Here is a 19,329-nt window from a genome sequence, read left to right as displayed (position 1 = left end):
TTAAACGGATGGGTCTGATGCCAAGTCCTGCACCCCTTGTCGGTCCATTATACTGGCTCCTCCCATGAATTCTGGGATGGATGAGAGCCCAGGATTCTGAAGGCAGACAAACTCAGGTTTAAGATCTATTATTATTATTAGACAGGATCTTGCTCTGTCACCCAGGAATGAATGGCAATATCATAGTTCACTGTAGCCTGAAACTCCTGGGTTCAAGCCACCCTCCCACCTCAGCCTCATGAGTAGCTGAGACTAAAGGCATGTGCCACCATACCTGGCTAATTTTTTTTTTTTTTTTTTTTGTAGAGATGGGGGTCTTAGTATGTTTCACAGGGTGGTCTCAAACTCCTGGCCTCAAGCGATCCTCCTCCAGCCTCAGCCTCCCAAAGCACTGGGATTACAGGTGTGAGCCACCGCACCCAGCCTGAGATCCATTTTTGAGGCTGTGATCTCTATGAGTTCAAGTGTCCTCATCAGTCGAAGATGGGCAATAATAGTATCTTTATCTTGTGGTGAGGATTAAATGAAATCATTCAAATAATGTATTTAGCATAGGGCCTGGCACATAAAAAGAGCTAAATTAATGTTTGCTCCTATTATCAATAACTGCTCATTGAATGAGTAAGTGAATGCATGGTACCTAGACTCTAACATGAAGACTCTGGTAGTTCATCTCACAGTGTGAAGGCCTGGGAGCAGGGTTTAGGGAGGACCTTGGACCCTTGAAAATCTCCACTACGACTCAAAACACTCTCCATGGATTTTCTATTCTTTGAGCTGGGCAATTAACTTTTCTTCATTTTTCTTTCTCTCTTTTTTTTTCTTTTGAGACAGGGTCTCATAACATAATGTTACTCAAGCTGGGGTACAGTGATGCAATCATAGCTCGCTGCAGCCTCAAACACCTAGGCTCAGGTGATCCTCCTGCCTCAGTTTCCTGAGTAGTTAGGATTACAGGTGCACACCAGCATGCCCAGCAGATTTCTTTTGTTGTTAAGATAGGGTCTTTCTATGTTGTCCAGGCTGGTCTCAAACTCCTGACCTCAAGTGATCCTCCCACTCTGACATCCCAAAGCACTGGGATTACATGTGTGAGCCACTGCAACCAGCCAACTTTTCTTAATTTTACATAAAGTGAAAAGAAAAGCGTGTTAGAAAGTACTGTTCATATTATTGATCTGTGACTTAGCTCTAAGCAAATTTCCAAGCCCACTTTCTCCCTCCAACCAGATGACCACCCCAAGCCCCTTCCATTAGGAATTCTAGGCCAGGTGCAGTGGCTCATGCCTGTTATCCCAGGACTTTGGAAGGCTGAAGCGGGCAGATCACATGAGGCCAGGAGTTTGAGCCCAGCCTGGCCAACACAGCAAAACCCCATCTCTAGTAAAACTACAAAAAATTACCTGGGCATGGTGGCACACACCTGTAATCCCAGCTCCTTGGGAGGCTGAGGCACAAGAATTGCTTGAACCCAGGAGGCGGAGATTGAAGTGAGCTGAGATCGTGCCACTGCACTCCAGCCTGGGCAACAGAGAGAGACTCTGTCTCAAAAAAGAAAAAGGAATTCTAGAGCCACCACTGGCACCCACGGTCCATACAGCTGGGTTTGGAATGAGCGCTGTCCTCACGTACGACCACGTGCAGGTAAAGAGCTTTGAAGGTGCCAAGGGCTATAATTAGCTCGGGAGGTCATCTAGGTTCTCCTAGCACTGTGGAGTCAAGGAGTCCTGAAGTCCAGTCCCAGGCCTGGGCAGGGCTGGGTGGGGTAAACTGAGACAGGGCAGGGGACAGAAACGGGACGACTTATTGAGGTCTCTGACAGGCCTGTCAGGCCAGCAGGGCACCACAATTCTTTTCCCAGTTGTAATTATACTTAACCCCAAAAAGCCTTAGAATTATTCCCACGTCGAGTGGGCACACGGTGTCCTGAGACATCTGTGGCCGTCTGAGATCCAGGAAACTGCTCTAGATGCCAAAGGTATAGAGACAGGAGAAAAGTGCATGGGTGGAGGGGCCCTCAGCCCCAGCAGGAGGGAATAGGCTGCCTCTCTGAGGGCTGGATGCAGTGGGAGGGGAGGGGATCTGAAGGGAGGGGAGGCAAGGAGGAAAGGAAGCAAATTTTACCCAACTCTTCAGCGGCCCACCTGGGCGTCTGCAGTGTCCACATACAGTTGAGAGTTCCAAGTCTGGGACACAGATATGCCAGCATGCAGGACACGAGATCTGCCTTGTATTCTCCTCCTTTCCCCTGCCTTTCCCCCTGCCCCTTCCCCATTCCCCATCCAAACTCTCCTGCTAGGCAGGGGTGTGGAAACAGTTGGATGTCTTTGGCCACTCAAGCTGGAGTTCTGCCCCATGTGATCTTGGCTGTGTCACTTAATGACAATAACTCAGTTTGTGTGGAGTCATAAAGGGTGTTCACATTATGATGTCACCAGACTCTCCAGCCACACCCATTGTACACGCATTATCTCATTCAATCCTTATGACAACTCTGGAAGTGAAATCATGTTAGTGTGCCCATTTTGCAGATGAGGACACCGAGGCTTAGAGAGATTGTGTGTGACCCTCCCAACATCATATGGCTAATAAATGGCAGGAATGGAATTCAAATCATGGTTTACTAAACTCCAAAGCTGGAGCTCTTCTATAGTCTCAGGATCTAGAACAGGGATTATTACTATCCCTGCTGTTGACATGAAACTGTGGCTCAGGGAGGTCAAGTGACCTGCCAAAGCTTGTACACATGGAAAGGAGTAGAACCAGGATGCAAACACATTTGTTTACCACCAACACCAATATCTATTTTGCAACAAAACAATGAGGGGGCCCAAGTAAATAATCTCAATGGTTCCCTCCATTCTCCAATTTTTTTTTTTTTTGAGACAGGATCTGGCTCTCTGTCACCCAGGCTGAAATGCAGTGGTGCAATCTGAGCTCACTGCAGCCTTTGCCTCCTAGGTTCAAGCCATCCTCCCACCTCAGCTTCCCAAGCAGCTAGGACTACAGGCACATGCCACCATGCCCAGTTAATTTTTGTATTTTTTGTAGAGACAGGGTTTTGCCATATTGCCAACACTGTTCTCAAATTCCTGGGCTCAAGAAATCCTCCTGCCTCAGCCTCCCAAAGTGAGCCACTGCACCCAGAAGCTGAGATACTTTTTAATTCTGGGCTGGGGCAAAGAGAAGTCAGAAGGAAAATGGGTGAAAATAAAGAAGCTCTCAGTCGTACTGCAGCTTGTTCATGCCTCCCGTCTCGGGGATGCCACACTGGCTGCCCCAGCCCTGCCCTTTCAGCCTCAGTCCTTCCCTCAGTGGAGGAGAGAAAAAGTGATTTAACAAACTGAGGGCTGTCAGCCCTTGGAGCTTGGACCTCTGAGATCCCACACTGACCCACCCAGTAGCTTCCCCTTCTAGTAGCGTGGCACCACCTTCTGACCCACCCCTCAGTGTGTCCGATAGTGAGAGTGGTTCCCAAGGGAGAGTGTGAAGCACACGCAGGCACCTTCTTACACCACACCTGCTGCATCCAAACCATGGGACGCTCCTCTCCTAGACTCTGCATCCTGAAAGCCGCGTACCTAACAGCCTGCCATCTGGTTGCAGGGACACACCCCCGGGGGAGGAGCTGCAATCGTGTCTGGGGCCCCAGCCCAGGCTGGCCGGAGCTCCTGTTTCCACAGCTCTGCTGCCTGCCTGGGGTACCAACATGGCCCAGAAGCCTCCCGCCTGCACCCTGCAGCCCGAGTGTGTCCAGCAGCTGCTGGTTTGCTCCCAGGAGGCCAAGAAGTCAGCCTACTGCCCCTACAGTCACTTTCCCGTGGGGGCCGCCCTGCTCACCCAGGAGGGGAGAATCTTCAAAGGTAAAGGCGGGCACCCCAGGGTCCCCCAGCCCAGCAGCCTGGGTGGCGGGTCAGAGGAGGATGTACAGGAAGAGGCGCAGAGGCACAGGCAGTGGCAAGAGCGCGACTCTGTCCGTTTTTCCCCCAGCCTACGCTGAAATGTTCCTACCCTGCCGACTGCCCCAGACCGCGCTCAAATGTGGCTTAAATCCATGGGCTGTCAGTGCTTGGAGGACTGGGATGAGGAAGGAAGTTGGAAAGGAGGCAGGAAGGGGAGGCCATAAATCAAAAACATCAACAGTCCTGGGGTGCTGGCGGGGAGAGGGTTTGTGCTTTCCCAGCCTCAGACGTGTCTGGCACCTTGGACCTAGGTGTTAATGTTCGTCTTTAGATGAAACTACCGAGGTCCCGAGAGGTGACATGACTTGCCCAAGGTCACGTGGGGCGCTGGTAGTGAAATCCTGGGCGGGAGGTTCCCCAAAGCCCTGCTCTCTTCCTTCCACCCACCGTGCTCTGTGCTGGCCAGGGTGGTGACGTGTTTGTCGGGTGTGGTCCTTGGAGAATCTTGGAGGTGAAAAGCCAGCTGGATTTCTGAGTCCAGCAGCGAGCAGCGCCCTGCGGGGCGGGGGCGGGTAAGGGAAACTGAGCCCATCTGAGTCTGCTCTAATCTGTTCCTAAACTTTTTTCTTTGATTTATTGCTTTTGTAGAAAAGTTCATGTGAACAAAAATTCAAACTTGTTTTTGCTAAGCTTAGAGGCGTTCTCCTTCAGGGCAGTGGGGGACATGATGTGGAGGTGCCCCTTGATGTTATTCCTTTTCTGTTGAGGTTCTGTGACTTGCCTGGGTCTTAAACATCTTTGAGCGGGAGAAGCAGGTTTGATTGAGTGCTAACAGCCTGTGAAAGGAAGGTGATGAATGCTATCCGTTTAAGCCCTGCAACCCTGAAAGGCAGAGAAGGAAACAGGTTCGGAAAAGTTTCAGTGCTCAAAATCACAGAGCTGGGACTGGAACCCAGAGTTCCCCTGATTCCAAAAGCTGTTGCTCTGTGGGGAGTGAAGGATCTCTGAGTACCGTGTTGAAATTCAGACCTGTTTTGGTGGCTGAGATGAATATTAAACATTAACCACCACCACAAACAACAAACATTAACCACCACTGCAAACACCGTTGCAACTCGCAACATTACAGAGTCTTGAATGTGGAATCAGCCCTTGATTCTTAGGAAAACCTCCATATCCTTTCCAAATGGCACAGAAAGGGCCCTCCTACAATCCCCCTGCACCCGCACTGACCCCTCCTGCCATGGTTATCACTGTCCACTTACGTATCTGCCTCTCTCTTGGGACTTTGTGCTGCAGAGGGCAGGGGCTGTGTCTTGAATCTTTGTACCATTGACTTTCTCGTGCTGTGACCTAGCACCTGCCTGGCCCAGAACAGGCACTCGATAACTGTTGAGCGACCGACTAGATGAAGGAATGAGATGAGTACGTTTGGAGAAGCAGAAGGAAGAGGGATGGCAGGGCAGCTGGTGGTGATGGGGACTCAGCATGTTGGGCCATGGCATTTCCTGGCCTGTGGGGCCAGCGTGGCTGCCTTCCATCCATGCTTTCCAGCTCTGGGACTGGTGTTCTTCTTGGACCAGCAAGAGGTCAGACAGCCTCATCGTGCCTCCAGAGCCAGGGGGCCCCCATGCCAGAATGCTCTGGTCCTTTCTTGTTTTAAAACCCACAATAAAGGAGGCACACTTTCACTCGTAAGTGACACCTGGGAGCTACTTCCAGTGAAGTCCATGCCTTTGTCACCCTCATACTGATCATTCAACAGGTATTTGCTGAAGATCAGCTCTGTGCCAGGTAAGGTACCAGGTGCTGGGGATATCACAGTGAACAGGATGACATAGTCCCTGCCCCCATGGCAGTCCCGTCATCTTGCACAGGTGATGACTGAAGGTGGAAGCCTCATCCAATGGTTGTGGAAGGAATGAATGGAGGAGATTAACAGGACTGTGGCCCATGTGCGTTGCAGGGAAAGACCTGGTGTCACCGGAGAAAGGGTTGTGTGAGGGGCATTTAGAGAGTGAAATGGAGGCTTTGGAGTCAGAAGGTCCTGGGTTGGAAGGCTGGTGTTTATCAACTGTGTGACTCTGGGTGAGGCCCTTCACCCTTCTGAGTGTCAGCTCACACATTTTATTTATCTTTTTTTTTTTTTGAGTCAGAGTCTTACTCTGTCGCCCGGGCTGGAGTGCAGTGGCGCAATCTCAGCTCACTGCAATCTCTGCCACCCAGGTTCAAGCGATTCTCCTGCCTCAGTCTCATAGTAGCTGGGATTACAGGCACCCGCTACACACCGGCTAATTTTTGTATTTTTAGCAGAGATGGGGTTTCGTCATGTTGGCTAATCTGATCTTGAACTCTGAGGTGATTCACCCGCCTCAGTCTCCCAAAGTGCTGGGATTACAGGCGTGAGCCACCGCGCCCGACCAGCTCACACATTTTAAGCCAGGGATCATAAAACCCACCTTTCAGGATGACTGTGAACAGAACCAGATTCAGCTGGTATGCCTGGCATGGCACGGCATGGCAGGCAGCATCCACTCTGATCGGTTGGTGCCTGTGCTGAATATGTTGAATTTCACCCCAGGTTGTGAGGCTTTAAATGAGTAAATGCCTATAAAGCATTCAGCACATTTTCTGCCTCTTAATAAGAATGTCACAAATGATAGCTGCTTCTGCTACCACTATTAATGCTATCATTATTCTTATTATCTGGAGGCAGATTGTGGAGGACTTTTGGAGGCCAAACAGAGACACTAAGATTTGAAGAGGTAGGAAGTAGGGAGCCAGGGAATGTTATTAAGAAGAAGAGTAACATAAAAGTGGTGTGTGATGACATTTAGTGTGACAGGTGCTCAGCAAGGGCGGGGACAGAGGAACAGTGTCAGGGGACAGTATCTGCTCTGCTCACTGACCTGCCCGCAGTGTCAGCACATTTCCTGGCCTATCACTGGGACTCTGTAAGGTTTGTCGAACACATGAATGAAAGGCTTTTACTAGGAGTGGGACAGGTAGAATGAAGAGAAAGGAATGATCCGAGAGATGTTGTGTGGGACACATGGATCGGGCCTGGCATGGGCAGTGTTACAAATAAAGGCTGGGTGCGGTGGCTCACACCAGTAATCCCAATCCTTTGGGAGGATGAGGCTGAAGGATCCCTTGAGTCCAGGAGTTCGAGACCAGCCTAGACAACGTGGTAAGACTTCGTGTCTACAAAAAGTACAAAAATGAGCTGGATGTGGTGGCATGCACCTGTGGTCCCAGATACTTTGGGAAACTGAGGTGGAGGGATCACTTGAGCCCTAGGAGTTCGAGGCTGCAGTGAGCTGTAATCACACCACTGTATATCAGCTGGGTGACAGAATGAGACCGTGTCTCAAAAAATAAAAAATAAAATACTAAATAAAGTAAAGGCACATAGCTTTAGGATTTCCAGCCAGGGGGCCCAGCTGAATGATGAGGCACTGACTGAGGTGAGGCACTGAAGGCATGGCTGGACTGTGTGCTGGGGATGTGCTGGGCAGGGACCAGCAGCAGTATTAGAAGCTACAATGGAGTGAGCTCACTAAGGACTTCATTTAGATGACCTTCCGTAATCTCACAGCCAACTCATGATGGGGGACAATGAGTTTCACACGCATTAAGCAGAGTACTTCCTATGGTCAATGTCAGAAAGCAACCAGAACCAGAGCGGGCAAGGGTAGCGCTTGTCTCAGGGCAGCTGGACCCAGGAACGCAGACATCACCGTGTCCTTCTTTATCCTTCTGGGGGCTGGTCTCTTTCTCTTGTCCTGCAGGTAGACTTTTTCTGGGCATCAGGGAACATGAGTGCAAGCAGTCTCTGGTTTCCATTCTTTTGTTTTTGATTTTGTTTTAGAGGCAGGGTCTCTCTCTGCCGCCCAGACTGGAAGTGCAGTGGCACAAGCCTAGCTCACTGCAGTCTCAAACCCCTGAGTTCAAGCGATCCTTCTGTCTTAGCCTCCCAAGTAGCTGGGACTACAGGTAGGTACCACCATGCCCAGCTAATTTTTTAATTTTTATGGAGATGAGATCTTGCTACGTTGCCCAGGTTGGTCTTGAACTCCTGGCCTGAAATGATCCTCCCACCTTGACCTCCCAAAGTACTGGGATTACAGGCATGAGCCACTGCACCTGGCCTGTTTATCATTCATATAGCCTCAAAACCAGAGAGGACAGAACTCTTCCCCACCAATTCTACGTGGAAAAATTCCAAAAAAGAAGTCCAATTGGTCCATCTCCAATTGCAGGCACATCCCTGGGCCAATCACTGTGGTCATGTAGTGTGATTGGCCAGTTAACTCAAAATATCCCCTCCGTGGGGAATGGGTGGGTCTGTTACCACAAGAAGGGGTGGGGAGAGCTGAGCAGACCAAACCAATAACCAATGCACTCACATTTTATCAAAGCCTGGGGATACCTGAGGCTGTTTTATCTGATTCATGCTCTTTCTGCCACCCCTTGCTGCAGGGTGGGGATAGGGAAGGGAGCAGAGAGATTTGTGCTGAAAAGGAAGAGGGACAAATGGAAGGTGTTTATCAGAATCCCTGAATCTCCTTACTGAAGTAGGAAGTGAGGCCAGGTACAGAATAGGGGGTGGATGCTGTAAGTTGGGGCTTGGAGCAGGGGGCACCTGGACACCCAGAGGAAGCCTGGTGTGGCATCATGGGGTGAAACAGAGCTGATCAGGAGGCAGAAACGGCACAGCTGAGTTTAGACATTGTGAGTTTACAGCTTATGGCAGAACAGGTCTGCCCAGGTCTGTGACTTCCTCCAGCTGAACACAAGACCAGCACCAATGAAGGCTTCCCCCTCCAAGGCAGCTGGTGTCCCACCCAATTCAAAAGCAGGCCTGGCTGCAAAGACAGCCTTGCTATCACGACTTCATAATAATCATCATTTTCTCTCTGTTACTCCCAACCCTGGCCAGGACCTTGTGCCCCTCACAGATGAGCCACCTGGGATGGTGATTAGGTTTTCATGATGCACCTCGGGCTGGTGACATTCGTGACTGCTTGTGGGGAGAGCCGAGGGAGAGGTACAGAAAGAGGAGCTCACTGGTGAGGAAAGAGCTGCACAAAGAGGACACAAAGAGGAGAGTGGAGATGGCACAGAAGGAGGATTGAGAAAGCAAAGAAAATGGGCCAGGTGCGGTGGCTCACGTCTGCAATCCCAGCGCTTTGGGAGGCCGAGCTGGGCGGATCACCTGAGATCAGGAGTTCGAGACCAGCCTGGCCAACATGGTGAAACCCCGTCTCTACTAAAAATACAAAAAAATTAGCCAGGCACGGTGGCAGGTACCTGTAATTCCAGCTACTCAGGAGGCTGAAGCAGGAGAATCGCTTGAACCTAGGAGGTGGAGGTTGCAGTGAGCCGAGATCACACCACTGCACGCCAGCCTGGGTGACAGAGCGAGACACCATCTCAAAAAAAAGAAAAAGAAAAAGAAAAAAAGAAAAGAAAGCAAAGAAAATGGGCCAGGGAAACAGTCAACTCTGGGCCTTGCACATGGCAGAGGCTCAGCCAGTGTTCGTGCAGCGCGTGGTAGGTGATGGGCAGGGAAGAGAAGGAGCACCTGTAACCCTACGGGCACTGCGCGAGGTGTCCCTGGGCTCATGGGGAGTAGGCACCTGGTGATGAGACCGCGAGAGGGCCAGAAAGGGTCCCAGGATGGTGCCGACACAAGACTTCTTGGCTGTAGTTTCTGCCAACTCTGCTGGCACAACCCAAGGGATGGAAGGGTTTATCTTCTTCAGCTCATGACCTTGGGACAGTGGTCTCGCTCCCTCTTTCCTCCTCCTTCCCTCTGTGTCTGCCATTTAGAGAAAAAGCCACTTTACTGGGCCAGCTGGGGTGAATTCTGAGAAAAACACACCACATTTTAGAAGACACTTGAGGACGTCTTGGTTAAACAACCCCTGAATCCAGCTTACCTTGGCTTAACTCTTAAATCTGAGTCTTCCATTTTCCCTCAAACCAGTCCCCGCTCTTCTGATTCTGTCCCTCGGCTCCCTTCCTCTGCCTGGATGCATTTTCCTGGAAGCATTTCTTGGTGCCTGACACCAGCCCCTCTCTTCAGCAGCTGATGGACCCCAGGCCCCATCCTCCCAACACCACAGCACCTCCGGTCTAGGTAAGAGCAAGCTTCCCTAACCTGGGTCTTCAGCTTACAACCCAGCTCCACTCACGCCCTGTTTCCTGCTGTTTCCCCCTGCCAAGGAACTTCAGTTAGTCCTCTCCACTGTCACTCAAAAGTGGCTCATTTTGTGACCAGCCTGGGCAACAGGGTGAAACCCCATCTCTACAAAAAATACAGAAATTAGCCGGGTGTGGTGGCATATGCCTAGAGTCCCAGCTACTCTGGAGGCTGAGGCAGAAGGATGGCTTGAGCCCTGGTGGTGGAGGTTGCAGTGAGTCGTGATCATGCCACTGCACTCCAGCCCAGCCCGGGCAACAGAGCAAGACTCTCTCTCAAAAAAAAAGGCCAGGCATGGTGGCTCATACCTGTAATCTCACTCAGCACTTTGGGAGGCTGAGGTGGATGGATCACCTGAGGTCAGGAGTTCAAGACCAGCCTGGCTAATATGATGAAACCCCATCTCTATTAAAAATACAAAAATTATCCAGGCGTGGTGGTGGGCGCCTGTAATCCCAGCTGTTAAGGAGGCTGAGGCAGGAGAATCACTTGAACCCGGGAGGCGGAGGTTGCAGCGAGCCGAGATCACACACCATTGCACTCCAGCCTGGGTAACAAGAGTGAAACTCCATCTCAAAAAAAAAAAAAGTGGCTCATTACAAAGGCGAACTTCACTACAGTCCCTCGACTCTATGGATGAGTTCAAACATAATTAATACCAGAAATGGTGCATTTGCAGTGGGAGGAGGTTAGGAACATGGAGAGAGTATTGTATTTCTTCCAGTATATGGACAGAACATTCCTCATGTGATTCTCCTTTTTTTTTTTTTTTTTTTTGAGACGGAGTCTCACTCTGTCACCCAGGCTGGAGTGCAGTGGCACGATCTCGGCTCACTGCAACTTCTGCCTCCCTGGTTCAAGCGATTCTCCTGCCTCAGCCTCCTGAGTAGCTGGGATTACAGGCGCGTGTCACCACGCCCGACTAAGTTTTGTACTTTTAGTAGAAACGGGGTTTCATCATGTTGGTCAGGCCAATCTCAAACTCCTGACCTCATGATACGCCCGCCTCGGCCTCCCAAAGTGCTGGGATTACAGGCGTGAGCCACCACGCCCAGCCCCTCATGTGATTCTCAAACGTGGTCCCAGACCTGCAGCCTCAGCAGCTCCTGGGAACTTGTGAAAATTTCAAATTTTTGAGCTCCAACCCAGCCCAGACCTATTGAATCAGAAACTCCAGGAAAGAGGCTTAGAAGTGTGTTTTAAGAAGCCCTCTACTCAGGAGGCTAAGGCAGGAGGATTGCTTGAGTCTAGGGTTCAAATTCCAGCTGGGCAACATAACAAGACCCTGTCTCTAAAAAATATGTAAATAAATAAATGTAAAAATTTAAAAAGAGAAGCCCTCCAAAACATTCTGATGCCCACTTGCTTGAGTGTGAGAAATACCGCTTTAATCCTTCGAATTAAAGAGAGTGTTGTTCAAGATCCCTCAGAAAAGAGAGCAGGTGTAGTGCTCTCTGGCATTATTGTTTTCTCTGGGTGGCTGGGCCCAAATTGCCTCATTGTGAGCTTCTTTCCTTGTTGATGTTTTGTTTTGTTTTGTTTTGTTTTGTTGAGACAGGATCTCACTCTGTTGCCCAGTCTGGAGTTCAGTGGCACAATCTCAGCTCACTGCAGCCTCGACCTCCCCGGCTCAGGCGATCCTCCCACCTTATCCTCCCAAGTAGCTGGGATCACAGGTGTGCACCACCATGCCTAGCTAATTTTTAAAATTTTTTGTAGAGATGGGGTTTTGACATGTTGCCCAGGCTAGTCTCGAACTCCTGGACTCAAACGATCCACCCACCTCAGCCTCCAAAAGTACTGGGATTACAGGCGTGAGCCACCACACCCAGTCTTGCTGATGCCTTAATAACATCTGACCTCAGCCCTGCCTTAACCACCAAACCACCTCAAAACATGGCCTTCCTTCCTGCAAGGCCATAGAGAATCAGAAGAGTCCATCGTATCTCACAGGCCAGGATACATGTTTTGGCCTCCTGCTACCAGCCTCTACTTTTACCTTCTGTAAAATGGTGTTCTAATAGTATTTACCTTACCCCACAGTTAAAAGGGTTAACTGACATTATGCAGGTAAAGCGCTCCACAGAGTGCCTGGTAGGTGAGTACCCAGTAAAAGAAAGCAATTAGTAATACTGGCACTATGATTGTAGTGTTATTTCGTCCAATCTTATCATCATGGATTTCTAACTTAGCACCATCCCAATCTCTCTCATGTGTGTTTTGAAGTAAGCAAAGGCAATAGCAGAAGCAGCATTGGTTTGCCTGGTCAGATGACGCCGGCTTTCTGGGCTTAGAGAAGCAAAATAAAATTGCGCAGCATTTCAGGATGCAGTACGTGGACAAAGTCTTCCTTCCTTTTTTTTTTTTTTTTTTTTTTTTAGCTAGAAAATTCAAGGAAATTACGTGAATTTGTTAGAGGCTCCAAATACAGTTATTCCTCTGCATCTTAAGCAGCTGGCACTGAAGTGGAAAATTCCACTCTTTCAATAATGGTTAGCCATCTCAGCTCAGACCATGCTGTGGTTTGAAGGTTTGCCTATCCAAAATGCATAAGCATACTTTGGAGGGCTTCTCTTTTCAAATTTATTTATTTATATACATTTTTCGAGACAGGGTCTCACTATGTTTAATTGCCAATGCCACAGTGTTGGGAGGTGGGGCCTAATAAGAGGTATTTAGATCATGAAGGCTCTGTCCCCGTGAATGGATTAATACCGCTATAAAAAGGGCTTACAGGGTGGCTTCTCTCTCTTTCACTCTCCTGCCACATGAGGAATAGTGCTTCTCCCCTCTGGAGGATGCAATGTTCAAGGCGCCCTCTTGGAAGCACGGACTAGCTCCTCACTAGACACCAACCTGCCAGCAGCTTGACCTTGGACTCTCAAGCCTTCAGAATCATGACAAATACATTTCTGTCCTTTATAAATTACCCAGTCTGGGATATTACATTACAGCAGCACAAAACAGACTAAAACAGGCTGCTATAACAAAATACCACAGAGTAGTGATTTAAACAGCAGACATTTATTTCTCACAGTTCTGGAGGCCGGGAAGTCCAAGATTCAGTTCTTGGCGAGGGCCCTCTTTCCGACTTGGCCATTTTCTCACTATGCCCTGACATGATGGAGTGAGAGAGTTCAAGAGTCTCTTCCTCTTCTTATAATAGCACTAATCCTATCATGGGGGCTGCCCCCTCACCACCTCATCTAAACCCGGTTATCTCCCAAATGCCCCGCCTCCTAATAGTATCACATCGAGGGTTAGGGCTTCAACAGAAGAATTTTAGGAAAACACAAACATTTAATCCGTAAGGAAAACTGAGAGCCCCCTGGCTTCACTGTTCCAGGCCCAGGACATACCACAAAGCATGCTAGAGACAAAATCTCTGCCCTCAGAAAGTTTGTAATATAATAGGAGGAATTAGATAATGAAGACATTCATTTCAGGAGAGTCTTAAGTGCTATGAAGAAAATTAAAGCAGGAAGGCCGGGCGCGGTGGCTCAAGCCTGTAATCCCAGCACTTTGGGAGGCCGAGACGGGCGGATCACAAGGTCAGGAGATCGAGACCAGCCTGGCTAATACGGTGAAACCCCGTCTCTACTAAAAAATACAAAAAACTAGCCGGGTGAGGTGGCGGGCGCCTGTAGTCCCAGCTACTCGGGAGGCTGAGGCAGGAGAATGGCGTAGACCCGGGAGGCGGAGCTTGCAGTGAGCCGAGATGCGGCCACTGCACTCCAGCCTGGGCGACAGAGCGAGACTCCGTCTCAAAAAAAAAAAAAAAAAAAAAAGAAAATTAAAGCAGGAGAAATGGATAGAGAGGGTTGGAGGCAGTGGTGAAGCCATTTTAGATAGGTGATCGGAGAAAGCATCTCGGAGAAAGTGACATGTGAGCAGAGCCCTGAGTAGGGTGAATAGTGCACAAAAGGGAAAGAGAGTTCCAGGCAGTAGGAACAACCAGTGCAAAGACCCTGTGGCAGCAGCATACTTGGTACCCTGGGGGAGCACCTGGAAGGACAGCAGGTCTAGAGAACAAAAGGAGATGAGGGCCAAGAGGTAGCACCAGATCACTTGTGACCTCGGTACCAGATCACATATGACCTTGGCACCAGATCACGTATGACCTTGTAGTCACAGAAAGGATTTCAGGCCAGGCACGGTGGCTCACGCCTGTAATCCCAGCAGTTTGGGAGACTGAGGCGGGTGGATCACAAGGTCAGGAGTTCGAGACCAACCTGACCAATATGGTGAAACCCCATCTCTACCAAAAATACAAAAATTAGCCAGGCGTGGTAGCACACTCCTGTAGTCCTAGCTACTCGGGAGGCTGAGGCAGGAGAATCACTTGAACCTAGGAGGAGGAGGTTGCAGTGAGCCGAGATTGTGCTACTGCACTCCAGCCCGGGTGACAGAGCAAGACTTTATCTCAAAAATAAAATAAAATAAAATATAAAATAAAATAAAATAAAAATAAAGAATTCCAAAGTGCCTGAAAGACAAGGACAGGACCACTGTCATACCTTGTCGAGAAGGCGCAGAGGGTCACATAGCCCTACCGTCACCAAAGCCTTTATTTTTATGCAATTGATAACAGCAGCAGCTAACAGCTGCTGACCATTTCCTCTGTGCCAGGCTTTGTGTTAAGTGCTTTACATGAGGGATCTCAATTTATTCTCACAAGAGGACTATGAGAGAGGTTCTATCATTAGCATTTTACAAATGAGCCAGTGAGTCTCAAAGAGGTTCGGTCCCTTTCCCCAGCTCTCAGAGCCAGTAGGGCAAAGAGTCCCAGGGCAGAATGAAACCTCATGGAACCTCTTTCTACAGGGCGCTGTTTGAGTAGTGGGGCGTGTGAGTGTGCCCCCTGCCACGATCATCTTTCTCTGTCATTAACTGGCCTATTGACATGTTTTACACACAGTAAAGGAAGATTTATCTCTCTGAGACCTTTCTGAACTTCCAGTGCAGACACATGTGACTGCCCTGAGAGACTGGGTCTCCTACAAGTATGGAAATGTGCTTTAATGGCACATCAGCAAAACCCAAGATCCGCGTACATCACTTTTGATGGGAAAAGTGTTAGGCTTTAGTCAGGGATGGGGCAGGGAAGCTGGAAGGGCGGGACTGGGAGAGTCACTAGACTTGGAGTGAGGCTGGCAGGGACCATAATCTGGGAGAGAGGCAGAAACCAAGTGCAGGGATGTCAGTGAAGGTGGGAGTGGTGAGCAGATACAGTAGATGAGAGTGGTGTTTAAAGAAAGTCATTTTCAGGGGCTGGGCATCATGGTTCACACCTGTAATCCCAGCATTTTGGGAGGCCGAGCTGGGCAGATCACTTGAGGCCAGGAGTTCAAGACCAGCCTGGCCAACATGGTGAAACCCTGTCTTCACTAAAAATTAAAAAATTAGGCAGACATGGTGATACACGCCTCTAATCCCAGCTACTAGGGAGGCTGAGATGAGAATCACTTGAACCCGGGAGGTAGAGATTGCAGTGAGCTGAGATCGTGCCACTACACTCCAGCCTGGGCGACAGATAAATAAATAAATTAATTAAATTAAATAAAAAGAAAAGAAAAAGAAAGTCATTTCAGGTGAGGATCAGGAACCTGGCTGGGGAGACAAGGCGGGGAGCAAGAGACACTCATTCATTTATTCATTCAACTTTCATTGACTCAGCAGACAGACTGAGCAATAAGGGGCCAGTTATCTCAGCTATAATAACTACCATTTAAAAAAACAAAAGCTCTCAGGGTTGCAACTTCCTGATTGTTCCCTGCCCCATATTCCAACTGTATTAACTGATCTCTGTACAGTTTCAAATGATAAAAATACACATGAACTATTTTAGACAAAAGGAGGATGTATTGGTTCCTATAACTAAACCATGGGAAGAGCTGGAGTGTAGTCAGACCTCAGGGCTAACTGGCACCGGCCAGACTCCTTTCTTTCCATCTGTCATCTCTCATCCATTCTTCTGAGTGTCCATTTCAGCCTCCCTCATTGGTCTCTTCCATAATGAATGGAAACATGGCGGCCCACACTCAGCGTCTCAGAGAGAAACTGAAGTTCCCATGCCGAGATGAACTCTGATTGGCCAGTTTGAGTCAGCTGCTCATCTTTAAGCCCATAGCAAGGTCATAGGAGACAAGATGGCAGCTTCCATTTGAACTACATGCTGAGGAATAAAGTAAGGGTCATTCCTCAGGGGAAAAAAAGTAAGAGGTGCTAAGCTGTCAAAACAGTAGATGCTCACTATAGTCTACCCTTTGGTGCTCAGTATACACGCCTGTTTTCTTCCCCAAAGTAGAACTCCGAACCAGCCCCCACCTAACACCATATAGCCATCCCATGCACCACTGTGACCACATTCACCCTCACCCCGACAAGGGACCTGCAGCTGTGGCACCCAGTGGTGTCTAATGACATCCGTCAACTCTGGACATGAATGCCTGTGATCCTGAGAACAATGAGCTAAATGACTAATCACTCCTAACATGCCAATGTAAATAATGAAGGGACCAGAAAATATGTGAGGAAAAATATACAAGAAGATAATGACCAAATAATTCCCAAATGTGATCAACACAGAACAAAATACTGCATAATCACAATGAAGACTTGGACTTAGAAAAGGAGGCGTAAGCTGGGCACCGTGGCTCACACCTATAATCCCAGCACCTTGAGAGGCCAAGGTAGGTGGATCACTTGAGCCCAAGAGTTTGAGACTGGCCTGGGCAACCCCATCTCTACAAAAAATACAAAAAATTAGCCGAGTGTGGTGGTGTATACCTGTGGTCCCAACTACTCGGGAGGTTAGGATGAAAGGGTCAGTGGAGCCCAGGAGTTTGAGGTTACGATCGTGCCACTGCACACCAGCCTAGACAACAGAGTAAGATCCTGTCAAAAATAAAGGACGGTGGGGGGGAAGGGGAGGGAAGGGAAGGGGAGGGGAGGGGAGGCTAAGTTGATGAAATAAATAATAATATAGTGACTCAAACAAGATGGTGGCTTATGATCGTGCCACTGCACACCAGCCTAGACAACAGAGTAAGATCCTGTCAAAAATAAAGGATGGTGGGGGGGAAGGGGAGGGAAGGGAAGGGGAGGGGAGGGGAGGCTAAGTTGATGAAATAAATAATAATATAGTGACTCAAACAAGATGGTGGCTTATTTCCCTCATCTAACAGACCAGGCGTGGGCTGGAGTCCACAGCATAGGAGATGCTTTTCTCTGTCCTGCAAAGTTGTCCTGGAAATCAGATTCCTTCTGACTACGTGTCCCACCATCCCTAGAGTTGTGTCCTCATCTGCATGTTCAAACTGACACACATCATCACACCCACATCATGGTTTTATTTGTTGTTGTGCTTTGAGATGGAGTCTCATTCTGTTGCCCAGGCTGGAGTGCAGCTGTGGCATGATCTCGGCTCACTGCAACCTCTGCCTCTCAGGTTCAAGAGATTCTTCTGCCTCAGGCTCCTGAGTAGCTGGGACTACAGGCGCCTGCCACCATGCCAGGCTAATTTTTGTATTTTTAGTAGACAGGGTTTCACCATATTGGCCAGGCTAGTCTCAAACTCCTGACCTTGTGATCCGTCTGCCTCGGCCTCCCAAAGTGCTGGGATTACAGGCATGAGCCACCGCGCCCAGCCTCATCATGGGTTTTTATAGGCCAGACTTGTGACTTCTTTGGCGATCCAATTCTATCAAAAAGTTAGAAACATCCTGATCTATTTGCTTCCAATTATTTCCATACAGAAATGCCACACCCAAAGATCCCTTCTGGACATGGTTCTGAAGCCTGCCAACTCTCACATTTTCCTAAGTAGCTCCCATGCCTGGCCCATCCCTGCTGCCCCATCTTCATGCTGGCTATTGTGGTGACTGAAACAACAGGCTGGGTGGGCAGATGACACATCACATGTTTGCCACAGAGCTGATTCCCATTGCCAGGAAGAGAAATTTCAGTGGTAGGTACAACGGCCTGCCTTCCCGGTAATTGCAGGTGGAGCTTTACCAAATAACAGACTAGGAGGAGTCACCATCTGGCCATCGTCCCTCATCTGTGTTTTCTCCTTTGCGTTGCTCAGCCACTAAGCCAATGTCACATATTTAGATTTTTTTTGTTCAAGTTGCATCTCACCTTCAGCACAAATGTCTGCATTAGCTATAGGTTACGCTACTATAGCAAACAGATTCCAAGATGCAGTGACGCAAACATGATAGAATTCTGTTTTTCTCTCACACAACAATTCCGAGTAGGCCCCAGGCAAACAGGCAACTCTGCCCCATGAGTTGACCAGGTTTCCAAATTCCTTCTCTCTCCTTGCTGCTCCTCCATTCCCATGGCCACAAGGTCAAAAGTGTCCCACTCCATCACCTCCACCTTCCAGCCTGTGGAAGGAGAAAAGGATGGAAGTAATAGGCAAGCAACCTCCTTACCAAAAGTATGATCCAGAAATTTCCCACATCACTTTGGGCCACATCCCATTGGCCAGAACTGCATCATGTGGCCACACTGTGCTGCAAGGGAGTCTGGGAATTACAGTCCCTAGCTGAGTGGCCATGCTGGAATGGGAGGCACTTGTATTACTTAAAGGAAGAAATAGGAAATGAATACTGGGGAACAATTCCTATCTCTGCCTCAGGGAAAAAGGCAATTTACAAACAGTGGTACAGACCAAATACCACATCTTGCTGGTCAAGGGAAAACCCAGGTTCCATGGTGATTTGTTCGTAGACTCACTTCCCTGAATATGGGGACTTTCTTAGCCAATCTGGTTATGCAAACATCTTGTCTCCTGGGAGCAGCCCTGGCTTATTGTACCCCAGGAACTACCCTGAGAGAGCCAATAGGAAGGACTCCCTTACTGAGAGCTAGGCCATCTTAGAAGCCCACATCCCATTGGAGGCCTGAAGATTGTTTTAAGGCTTGTGCAATCATAGGCAACTTGCACAAAGCTCGGGGTTTTTTTTGTTTGTTGGTTGGTTGATTTCTTATTAGTTAGTTTTGACAGTTTGTTTTGCAACACAGCTGAAATAGAACCCTGGCTGAACTCTGACAGCCAGTACCTAACCCCCAAAATTTTGTCCAGGCTCAAACTTGGAATCAGGATCTGTCTTAGTCCATTCAGGCTGCTATAACAGAATACCATAGACTGGGTAGCTTGTAAACAACAGAAGTGTATTGCTCACAGTTCTGGAAACCAGAAAGTCCAAG

The 19,329-nt window shown here is 48.9% G+C and overlaps 1 protein-coding gene across 3 annotated transcripts in view; it reads left to right on the top strand.

The window, feature by feature from the left end:
- The first annotated feature begins 3,678 nt into the window (after positions 1-3,678).
- The window catches only part of CDA (cytidine deaminase), a 30,419-nt gene continuing 14,768 nt past the window's right edge, over positions 3,679-19,329 (top strand). For all 3 annotated transcript variants that reach the window (XM_074018133.1, XM_005544549.5, XM_005544550.4), the window contains exon 1: positions 3,679-3,863. In XM_074018133.1, coding sequence (XP_073874234.1) covers positions 3,710-3,863 — 154 coding nt within the window. In that variant the 5' untranslated portion in view covers positions 3,679-3,709. The remainder of the gene's footprint in view (positions 3,864-19,329) is intronic.

The sequence above is a fragment of the Macaca fascicularis genome, chromosome 1 (genome assembly GCF_037993035.2).
Source record: "Macaca fascicularis isolate 582-1 chromosome 1, T2T-MFA8v1.1".
Classification (NCBI taxonomy): Eukaryota; Metazoa; Chordata; class Mammalia; order Primates; family Cercopithecidae; genus Macaca; species Macaca fascicularis.
This window is presented reverse-complemented; position numbering and strand designations above follow the sequence as displayed.